The sequence below is a fragment of the Misgurnus anguillicaudatus genome, chromosome 20, assembly GCF_027580225.2.
Source record: "Misgurnus anguillicaudatus chromosome 20, ASM2758022v2, whole genome shotgun sequence".
NCBI lineage: Eukaryota > Metazoa > Chordata > Actinopteri > Cypriniformes > Cobitidae > Misgurnus > Misgurnus anguillicaudatus.
In genome coordinates this window covers 13,925,786-13,936,198 of record NC_073356.2, presented here as the reverse complement: position 1 = coordinate 13,936,198, position 10,413 = coordinate 13,925,786, and the positions used below count along the sequence as shown (strand labels likewise).

The 10,413-nt window shown below is 37.3% G+C and overlaps 1 protein-coding gene across 2 annotated transcripts; it reads right to left on the bottom strand.

Moving 5' to 3' along the window:
- Nucleotides 1-885: 885 nt before the first annotated feature.
- On the bottom strand, nucleotides 886-9,907 carry asns (asparagine synthetase). Of its 2 annotated transcripts, none has more exons than XM_055220640.2 (12): nucleotides 9,749-9,907; nucleotides 8,697-8,952; nucleotides 5,301-5,538; nucleotides 5,017-5,202; nucleotides 4,813-4,914; nucleotides 4,604-4,731; nucleotides 4,359-4,485; nucleotides 3,729-3,835; nucleotides 1,849-1,949; nucleotides 1,693-1,774; nucleotides 1,386-1,541; nucleotides 886-1,299 (listed from the first exon to the last, which is right to left on the bottom strand). In XM_055220640.2, the coding sequence occupies exons 2-12, from the start codon at nucleotides 8,943-8,945 to the stop codon at nucleotides 1,093-1,095; spliced, it is 1,683 nt and encodes a 560-aa protein (XP_055076615.2). In that variant the 5' UTR covers nucleotides 8,946-8,952; nucleotides 9,749-9,907; the 3' UTR covers nucleotides 886-1,092. The 2 variants fall into 2 exon arrangements, with proteins under 2 accessions (XP_055076615.2, XP_055076616.2); XM_055220641.2 differs by having other exon boundaries at nucleotides 8,697-8,949; nucleotides 9,749-9,895.
- Nucleotides 9,908-10,413: the final 506 nt, after the last annotated feature.

The following is a 10,413-nucleotide window of genomic DNA, read 5'->3' as shown; positions in this document are numbered from 1 at the left end:
GATAGAGATCAGATTCAGAGCAATCCTCAAAACTTACACAGAGTTCTTACCGTTTGACCTAAAAGGCTGCTTCGGGTTTTATACGTTGGGTAAGAGCACCACCTGTTGGATAATAGCCAAAATATGGACTGCCGTAAAAACTCGTCATTGGCATTTTTCTCTTCGTTGACGAGTTAACTCTTTAATGGCAGTGAAAGAGTTATTAAATTAGACTCCGTTCCACGTTTTAGCTCCAGCCTTAACTTCCTCAAATCAATTCAACTTGGCTCATGTTGTCCATAAAATTTAAACTCCATTTCATGTTTTCACTACGTTCGCCGGCTGCAATCCCGCGAGCCGCGATACAACAATATAAACAAAGCTTTTGGGCTTATGATGCAACTGTTCAGTTAAAAGGAATCAGAATACAAGAAATTGCCATTTACTTCAGTACCCACCTACATTTTTTTTAGTTTCTGACGTCCATGCGGTTACATTTGTTTCTTGTTGTTATGAGGACAAACAGAATTTGGAACGCCCCCTAATCCAACCCAATATCACGAAATTACGTGACTATATCACGTATGGACTAACGTGAAAATGTCACGTTTTGCCGCTTTTGAATGTGAGCATGTCACACTTTTCTGTTTGTGTCACTGTCACGTATTGGTTAACTTTTTTGTCCTATTTTCAAACCATTATTGTCGCTTCGGTTTAGGGTTAGATTTGGTGCTTGCGTTATATGTCACTTTAAGTATTTGTCACTTTAAGTATTGGTTTATAAAAAAAAAAGATACAAGACTTATTCTTTTATATTTTCTAAACTTTAACCAATTGTCCCCTAACGTTGGGTTGTGAAGAACTGACTTATACTTTTTTTTTCTTTTTAGCAAAGATGAAACAAACTCACCTAAAACTCAAGTTTATTTTACAGACAAAGTTGAGGCACTAAAACATAGCACAATAATGTAACACTAGCAGCAGCTTATCACCACTTTGCATTATGTTAACAGCCATCTTTCAGTACTGTATATCTAGAACACATTAAAGATGAATGTATACAGTATGTGCGGTGTTACAGTGAACATGATGTTTAGCTGAGCTCTCAGATTATTAATCTTTATCTGGCTTGTATATGGACAGCGTTCTGGCCGAGGGATCCGTGGCATCGATCCATTGTGGCATCCAGTAATGCGGTATCCACTCGCAGCGGCTGGGGTAAATCTTATCAAAGATCTGCCGTATGAAAAAGCCCTCTTTGGTTGTTGGGGGGTTTATAGGGAACAGCTTAGCAGCCGTTTCTAACTGAGAATCGCTCACCTAATGAAGACAGGAATGAAATAATAAAATATATAAAATAGAGGATAAAACTTTTTTTAGTTTGTGGGCAAAAGCATGGGTAGTACCTGAGACTCAATGTGCTCTTGCAGGCTCGTGTACCAGGATTTCTTTATGGAGGTAATGCCATCACTGAAGGCCTCTTTTCTCCTCCAGAGGATCTCATGTGGGAGCAGGTTCATGTCTCTGAACGCGTCCCTCAGCAGGTACTTCTCAACTCCATCCTGATCAGATTAAATAACTTACACTTACATATTTTAACTTTAGAAATGATCGGGTTTCTCTAGAACAGTCAGGGACTATCTGAGGTGTACAGATGCAGACTGACGTAAATAAGAAGGAATTATGGGAGTGTGAGGTTTGAGGAAAGCTCACCTTTGGTGATCTCATTTCTTCAGGCAGTGAGAGGTAATATGCAGTGAACCTGTGATCCAGGAAAGGCGCTCTTAACTCCAGTCTGGAGAGAAAGAAGATTCAGTATCACAGATGAACAGATATGTGGAGCTGAAGGCAAATGTGTGGCTCTCTCACCCATGTGCTGCTGTGGTTCTGTCGGCTCTCAGTACGTCAAACAGATACAGCTCTTTCAGCAGACGCACACTCTCCTTACAAGCGGCTTTAGGTGATGGAGCCTGCATCAAATATAGGGTAAATCATATTCATTTGAGCTTTAAGTGGACACAGAATGAATGAATGAATGAATGAATGACTTTATTATCATTGCACAGCATTGCAATTCAAGTGCAATTTCATGTGGTAAAAATAACAGGATACAAAAAATGAACACACAACAAGCTTGAAATAGCAGCAAGAATAGATAAATAAATAAGCAGTGTATTGCACACATAAGGTATTATTGCACAAAAGAATCCTATATGTAATGTATTTACAGTCTAATGTATACAGTTTAGTTCAGTATTTATTTTAAATTTTTCATTATATAATAATTAATAGTAAACTCGTCAATTAAGAGAAAGTGCTTCCCTGCCAAATAATAACACGTTTTTCCGGCAATCCGTATTTCCCCTATTATCCACCAGGTGGCGCTTTTACCAAACTTATTAAACCCAAAAGTATTCCCTTTTTTAAGCAAAGGGTCTGTGCTTTGATTTTATATATTTTTTGTTGATATATTTAAAAAATAAAATTTTCTGGAAGGCATAAAACTTTTGTAAAAATCACAAAAAATGCTGGCACTAGCTGAAAACTTTTTTAAACGCTGTGGAGAAAGAGTTCAAATATAACATTATTTAAAGGTTTAATAAACCTTTGATGAATAGACATTGAACCAATAATAATTTTTGTAAAATGTATTGTTTAAAACGTCTGCATGAGCATTCTTTCTTAAAGGAATATTCCATTTTTTTAAAAGAAAAATCCAGATAATTGACTCACCACCATGTCATCCAAAATGTTGATGTCTTTCTTTGTTCAGTCGAGAAGAAATTATGTTTTTTGAGGAAAACATTGCAGGATTTTTCTCATTTTAATGGACTTTAATAGACACCAACAATTAATACTTAACTCAACACTTAACAGGTTTTTTCAACAGAGTTTCAAAGGACTATAAACGATCCCAAATCAGGCATAAGGGTCTTATCTAGCAAAACGATTGTCATTTTTGACAAGAAAAATAACAAATATACACTTTTAAAGCACAACTTCTCGTCTAGATCCGGTCGTGATGCGCTAGCGTGACCTCACGCAATATGTCATGACGTTAAGAGGTCACAGAAGACGAACGCGAAACTCCGCCCCAGTGTTTACAAGTGTGTTGAAAGAGGACGTTCCTACGTTGTTGTGTGTCAACTGATACTAATTAATGTCTTTGTGTCAGTTTATTGTTTACAATGGCCCGCAAATGTGCGTTTTATATATGTAACACGTGACCTCCCTACGTCACTACGTATTGACGTTAAGTCGCGCTAGACCGGACCTAGACGAAAAGTTGTGGTTTAAAAGAGCATATTTTTTATTTTTCTTGTCAAAAATGTCAATTGTTTCGCTAGATAAGACCCTTATGCCTCGTTTGGGATCGTTTATAGTCCTTTGAAACTCCGTTGAAAAAAACTGTTATGTGTTAAGTGTTAAGTGTTGGTGTTCATTAAAGTCCATTAAAATGAGAAAAACCTGCAATGTTTTCCTCAAAAAACATAATTTCTTCTCGACTGAACAAAGAAAGACATCAACATTTTGGATGACATGGTGGTGAGTAAATTATCTGGATTTTTCTTTAAAGAAAATGGAATATTCCTTTCAAACATTTAATAAATGGTGTCCACTACATTGGGCAGATAAAAAGCTACTGTAATTATATATATATATATATATATATATATATATATATAACATTTCTAAGCATTGGATTATCAGATGAATGGTGGCTGAAATGATTATACAATGAAACAAACCTTATGGAAGTAGATGTATCCTTGTGTCAGTTCATCCGAACCTTCACCCGAAAAAATCACAACGCTGTCTGTCTTCTCACGGATGTACTTTGATATCAGGTACATACCTGCAGACAGAGACAAAACTGATCTGTTTTTGAATGTTCTTGTTCTTGCTAAGCACTGCTGCCATCTACTGGCCATGATGACTTTCAACGCTAAAGGGATATAATTCAGCCAAAAAAATTTTTTACTTACTTTACTACATCATTTACTTGTTTTTACAAACCTGTATTAAGTTCTTTGTTCTGCTGAACACAAAGGAAGAAATTTCGAGCAATGTTTGTAACTAAACCGTATTGAGCACCATTGACTTTCATGGTAGTATTTTTCCTACTATGGAATTCAATAGTGCTTCTGTTTCCTGCTTAATTACAAATATCTTCCTTTGTGTTCAGCAAAGAAATTCATACAGGTTTGTAACAACATGAGGGTGAGTAAATGATGACAGTATTTTAATTTTTGGGTGAACTATCCCTTTAAGATTTCAGATTAAACACGTTACTAGTTATTTTAGTACCATTTCTTATTAAATGTAAAAATCTAGTTTTTGTGTAAAGGTAAAAAACACATATTTAGGTAAACACTCACCAACAGAGGCACGCACAGTAGTGATGTCATAACTTTCCAGGTGAAAGATGACTTCCTTTAGTGCATGGATGCCCTCCTCAGGAGTGAAGCTCACCTCATGATGCTCACTGCCTATGTGAGCTGCCACCTGAGACCAAAAAAAGCTAAAACCCAACTGATCCGCTACACAAAACCACTTACAGGTGTATGTGCCATGACATAAAGTGTGCTTAATTAATATGATGTAGTAATGAAATGTCACTTGCCTTGCGAGCAGCTATTATATCTGGGCTGTCTTCGGTGCCGATGGCAAACGTCTGAATGGGATACTGGAGCTGCTCTTCTTTAGCCAGTTTCACAAGAAATGCAGCAACCAGACTAGAATCAAGACCGCCTGAAAATGTACAAATTGTGGGTAGGTTGAAAACAATCCTCTAAATCAAAACATATAAGCAAATACGCACAAGTAGAGTACCTGAAAGGAGGCAGCCGATCCTTCTGTGTGCCATCAGTCGTTTCCTTACAGCATTTTCAAACAGGATCCTAATGTTGTTCTTGACAGTCTTCAATTCAAAGCCTGAACAAATAAAAAAGCATAAACTACTTTGACTGAAAAATGAAACTTCACCAAACTGTATATGTTAAGATTCAATCATGTGTCTGCATTCCACATCTATACCTGTGCCAAGATTTTCCACGCCACCATAGGTGGCATGTCTGGGTTCATCTGTGCAGTTGTGAAAACAATCCATCTGAACAGACTCCACTTTTCCTGTAAGCTTCAAGTCAAACACCTCAAAGTGTCCCGGTGGGAAGGGGCTGATCTTTGCCGGGGTGGACATGGAGTGTTTAACTTCTGTCAAACCTGTTTACATTTAAATTATATGATGCTGTTAAATAAGAGGTGTTGCACCAGGTGAGCTGATATTTTAAGAGAATATAGAATAATATAACTATTTGTACCTTTTCCCTCAGAGCAGACAGCTAGAAAGCCATCATCTGTAATCATCTTGAATAAAGGTCTTACACCGTAGGTATCTCTGCCCAGAAATACCTTTCGGTTAGCAGTGTCCAGCAAGATGAAGGCAAATACGCCATCTAGCAGAGAGGCCATCTCCTTAATCCCGAACCGATCATACAGGTGAAGAAGGATCTCTCCATCAACTTTGGTCTGATGCTCAAACTTAAAGTGCTCCTGTAGCTAAAGAGAAAGGGACTACTAATGTTAAACCTGTTATTGAAGAACTTATGGCTTCTAACTAAAAATCCATGAAGAAGAACATAAGGAACTGAAATATTAGTTATTATGAGTTATATTAGTGGGTGTAATAACAACAATAAAGGAAAACACCAGCGTTTTTCAATATTTTACTGTGTTCTTACCACAACTTAGATTAATGAATACATCCCTATCTTTTTTCAGGGCGTGCACTTGGTTTTTGTGCGGCGCGTCGTGACTGTGTTGGCATTTGGCCTAGCCCCGTTCATTCCTTGGGATCCAGACAGGGATGAATTTGGAAGCCACCAAACACTTCCATGTTTTTCCCATTGAAAGACTGTTACATGAGTAGTTACAAGAGTAAGTATGGTGGCACAAAATAAAACGTGGCGATTTGTTTAAAGTGATAAAAAAATGAGAACTATATTGTATGGTGGAAGATCATAACAAATCCACTTAATTTTTTATCCGCTTAAACAAATCGCCATGTTTTATTTTGTGCCACCATACTTACTCGTATAACTACTTAAAGTGCCCATATTATGAAAAACTCACTTTTTCTGGGTTTTGGGGTGTTCATTTGTGTCTCTGATGCTCCCACACGTATACAAACTTGGAAGAAAATCCATCCATGCTGTTTTGAGTGAGATATAGGTTTCTGAATGTCCTCTGCCTTGAGTCTCAGATTGCACAAGTTCAAACTCAGCGCCGTTGTGACGTAACTAGCCGTTTCGTCACATTCCGTTTGAATTTTTTACCGCCCACCACCCCACTCGCAGGTCTCCACCCAACAGGTAGCTAGAGAGCACAGAGCAGTCACTTCACTGATACCCTCTGTGCTGTTATCATGTCTCACGGAAATAACAGCGCTATTAGGATATTATGGATTATACTCCATCCTACTTTTAAAAACAAAGTTTTAATGTGTTTATTGGAACCTAACGAGTATACAGTGTGTTACGACGCAAATAGTCCTCAGATTGTAGGCGATAAGACGTTCATGCGAAATCTGATGTAAGACTATGTATCTATATTTCACGGATTATACGCATTTGTGGACAAAAATGGTCATTGGAGTTTTTTGGACTTTCATGGATTATTCACCCATCTGAAACAGACTTGATTCGATTCGCGATCGTTATATCAACACAAAAGGTAAGAAGTCACATTATATTTTGCATGTTGTCATCTTCTGTCACAAAATACTACATTTATGATGCTAGAACATCTTTATCTGAAAACAGGGAGCATACATTGATGCTAATCCCGTAAATTATACCTTTTAAATGTATAGTAATGTAAATAATATTGTTTAGACAGTAGGCTATATAGATATTTTTTGCAGGCTTTGGTTTTGAAAGTTAAAAAAATATTTAACTGCTTTATTTTACAATTCTACATGAACTAAGTAATAGTGCTTTGCCAAACTAAAAGTGTTTTGTTAAACTAACCGAGACCGGGCCTTACCGACCCGGCTTTTCTGACGAGGCTAAGGTACCCCTGAGTCTCTATCACTTTCCCAAGATATGGTCCGGACCTCCCGCTAGCTTCTAGCAATTATCACGCGGCCCACAAGCAGTATACATTCCCCGCCGGGTCTAAATTTCTGTCATTTGCAAAAATAATGCGTTTGAAAATGTTTTATAACGGGAATATGTTAGCATTGTCCAGGGAAAACAAGTCTATTGTTGAGACTGCTACATCACAATTGACTCTGGAATCATAGTGTGTCATGAGTTTCTTCTCCTGGAGTGTATTTATTAGTGATACTTTTTAGCTTGATTTGTCTGTTGGCAACATAAACCGTTAATAATAATATATAAAAATAACACAGTATGGTCTGTACTGCTCACGATACCACTGAGCATGTGCACGGGCACATGACGTTACTAGTGGGGCGTGATCAAAGGAGCAGCAGCTCATAAATATGTAATGACTAGCTCAAAACGGCACAATCTGAAATGCACTGAAACAGAGGCTACTAGAGATGGGTAACAATCTTTTTTTCTACAAGCTATTTCGATCAAACAACTTTTTAAACATGTTTTATGGAACTCATACACCTATTTAATTTGTGGAAAAGCAGTCATAATATGGGCACTTTAAGTAACAATCTTTAATTCTTTCGCCACCATTGACGAGATATCTCGTCAATCAAGAGAAAACGCTTCCCCGCCAATGACGAGTATTTCCGTCTTTCCGCAATACCGCTATTATCCACAAGGTGGCTTTTTTCTTCTACAACTTTTTAAACCCGGAAGTATTGCCCTCTGGCAAGCTGCCGCATGTCTGTGTCTGTTTTAAAGATTGCTCTGAATGGGATCTCTATGAGAAGTCAGTCACAAAAATGGAATTATCTCAGCTTTTTGCTCAAAATGTCGTGTTTTTGCAGAAACCTACCCATATTCAAAAGCTGATTACAAAAGAACTACTGAAGGTAGGATGAAAGTTTTTTGTTTGAAAGCAGAGGGTCTGTTCTTTCATTTGGTATATTGTATGTTTATATATTTAAAGAAGAACATTTTCTGGAAGGCATTAAACTTTTGTGAAAATCATGAAAAACGCTGGCGCTGGCTGGCAACTTTTTTTAAAGGCACACAAGGCAAGTCTGAGTATTATTTCTCTACTAGCTCCCCCTAGTGTCTGGGAGTAAATGCTTTCTAGATCTGAGACTTTACGAGACTGATGGACACCGGGTCGGATACAGCGAACTTGCAAGTGGGGTATTCTTCCTACAGACGGTAGGGGCGGGCGAGAGAGTCTTCATTCGTCATGTAATGAGTCATTTAACCATATAACGACTTACGAAGATGATTAATTAACATAAAAATCCTGCCTTGTGTCCCTTTAAAAAACGCTGGCGGCGAAAGAGTTAAATAGGGAAAACATGAAAGTGTTTGGTAGCTTCTAAATTCATCCCTGTTTGGATCCTAAGGAATGAATGGGGCTAGGCTAAATGCTTACACAGTCACAAGGTGCTGTACAAAGATTAAGTGCACGCATTGAAAAAATATAGGTATGTATTAATTCTTCTAAGTTGAGGTAAGAACATAGTAAAATATTGAAAAACGTTGGTGTTTTCCTTTAACGAAACTTTAAAGAAACGTGAAAATATTTCTGACAAAAGTTTGGGTGCTTACCTTGAGGTAGTTGTAGATCTCACCATTATAACACAACCAGAGGTAGGGAAACTTCTTGATACGAAGAGGCTGCATGCCGTACAGCTGATCCACAATAGCCAGACGGTGAAAACCAAAGCAGCAGTTGGTGAAACTGTCGACATTCTCAAATCGAAAAGCATCTGGACCGCGATGAGCGATCTTCATGGCATTACAGCACTGAACCGCCAGGCACTCATCGCTGCCAAACAAAGCCCATATACCACACATCCTGCTGCTGGAGATGAATAAAAGAAATATAATTGAGAATATTAGAAGTGAATAAAATTATTGATATGTGACCATGTCTGTAAAAACCCACCATAATATACATCACACTGTATCCCAAACACCACACAATAATAGTACATGATAAAAGCATGGCATTAGCATCTGATGCAACACTACACTACACAGTACTTAACAAGTAGGAACACATTCCATCATAAATAAAAATGTGTAATGTTGATTTCACAAATGTTGCATTCAAATGTTGCATTCTAAACACAAATTGTATTGCCCATGATAAAAAGGCACAATAAGCATGCATTCTGCTCAAAGAGTGACAGACATATGTGTATTGTCTAATATATGCTGCATTTTACTATAAATCAAATCAGCTGACACAGTGCAACCTGTCTGAGGGGTTCAGCAACGCAAAAAGTGACTCAAAAGAGTTAACCTTTAGCATGCAGCATGCATGCTTGAAAGATTTTATCATTAAGTGTCGACTGTAAATACCGGTCTATTTAACCAGTTAAACTCGTCTTGTAAAACATCATGGCTCTTTTAACGGGAAGTAACCTTACAGTTTTAACTGATGCAACAGCAACATGACAGAATTATATTTTACACTTATATATACAAGCTGTGTCGACTACGGAAATACGGTCTGTTGTGGTTTATCATATGGAAAAGAAGTCTAAACACTAAATTAGACTATTATGTTTTCTAAACAGGATGTAAATCACAATACACGCAAATAGCGTAAACGATTTATAATAAATCAAAAGGCATAACTTGTTTTACAGTACCTTTAAATTGATCTGGGCTGTCTTTGCTAAGGTCTGAGTAAGGTTTGGCTGGCTAAGGTCTGAGTAAGGTTTGGCTGATGAAACGCATGTCCGCGGTTTCTGCACAAAGTGCTCTCATCGCTTACGAGACATAGAAATAATAATAGTGGGCGGAGTCAACAGCTTTCATGCGTTCATGAAGCGAAGGTCACGTGGCTGTTAAGTGTAAACGAAAGAGCGTGTACATAGTTTGACTTTTAATAATTTTAGGATATGATTTATTGATAAAAATTCAATTCAGTTGTTAATTAAAATTATACATTTATATCATTCTTGATTGGAATATTATCTCAATGAAACACCTTTCGCACAAAAATGCTTTTTCAAAAGTTGAGCTTTGACTACTAATAACCATTGAATATTGTGTTCTATTAAAATGACTTTTATTGACCAGTAAGCTTAGTTTACCATGATGTGAAATTAACTGAAAGTGAAAGTACGTTTTTTATCTAACACCTACCCAAGAAATGCATTCATGTGCCTTAAAGGGACATTTCACAAGACTTTTTTAAGATGTCAAACAGGTCTTTGGTGTCCCCAGGGTGCTTAGGTGAAGATTTTGGCTCAAAACATCATATAGATAATTATAAAATGTAAAAATGGGCGTTTCCTTTAAAATGCAAATG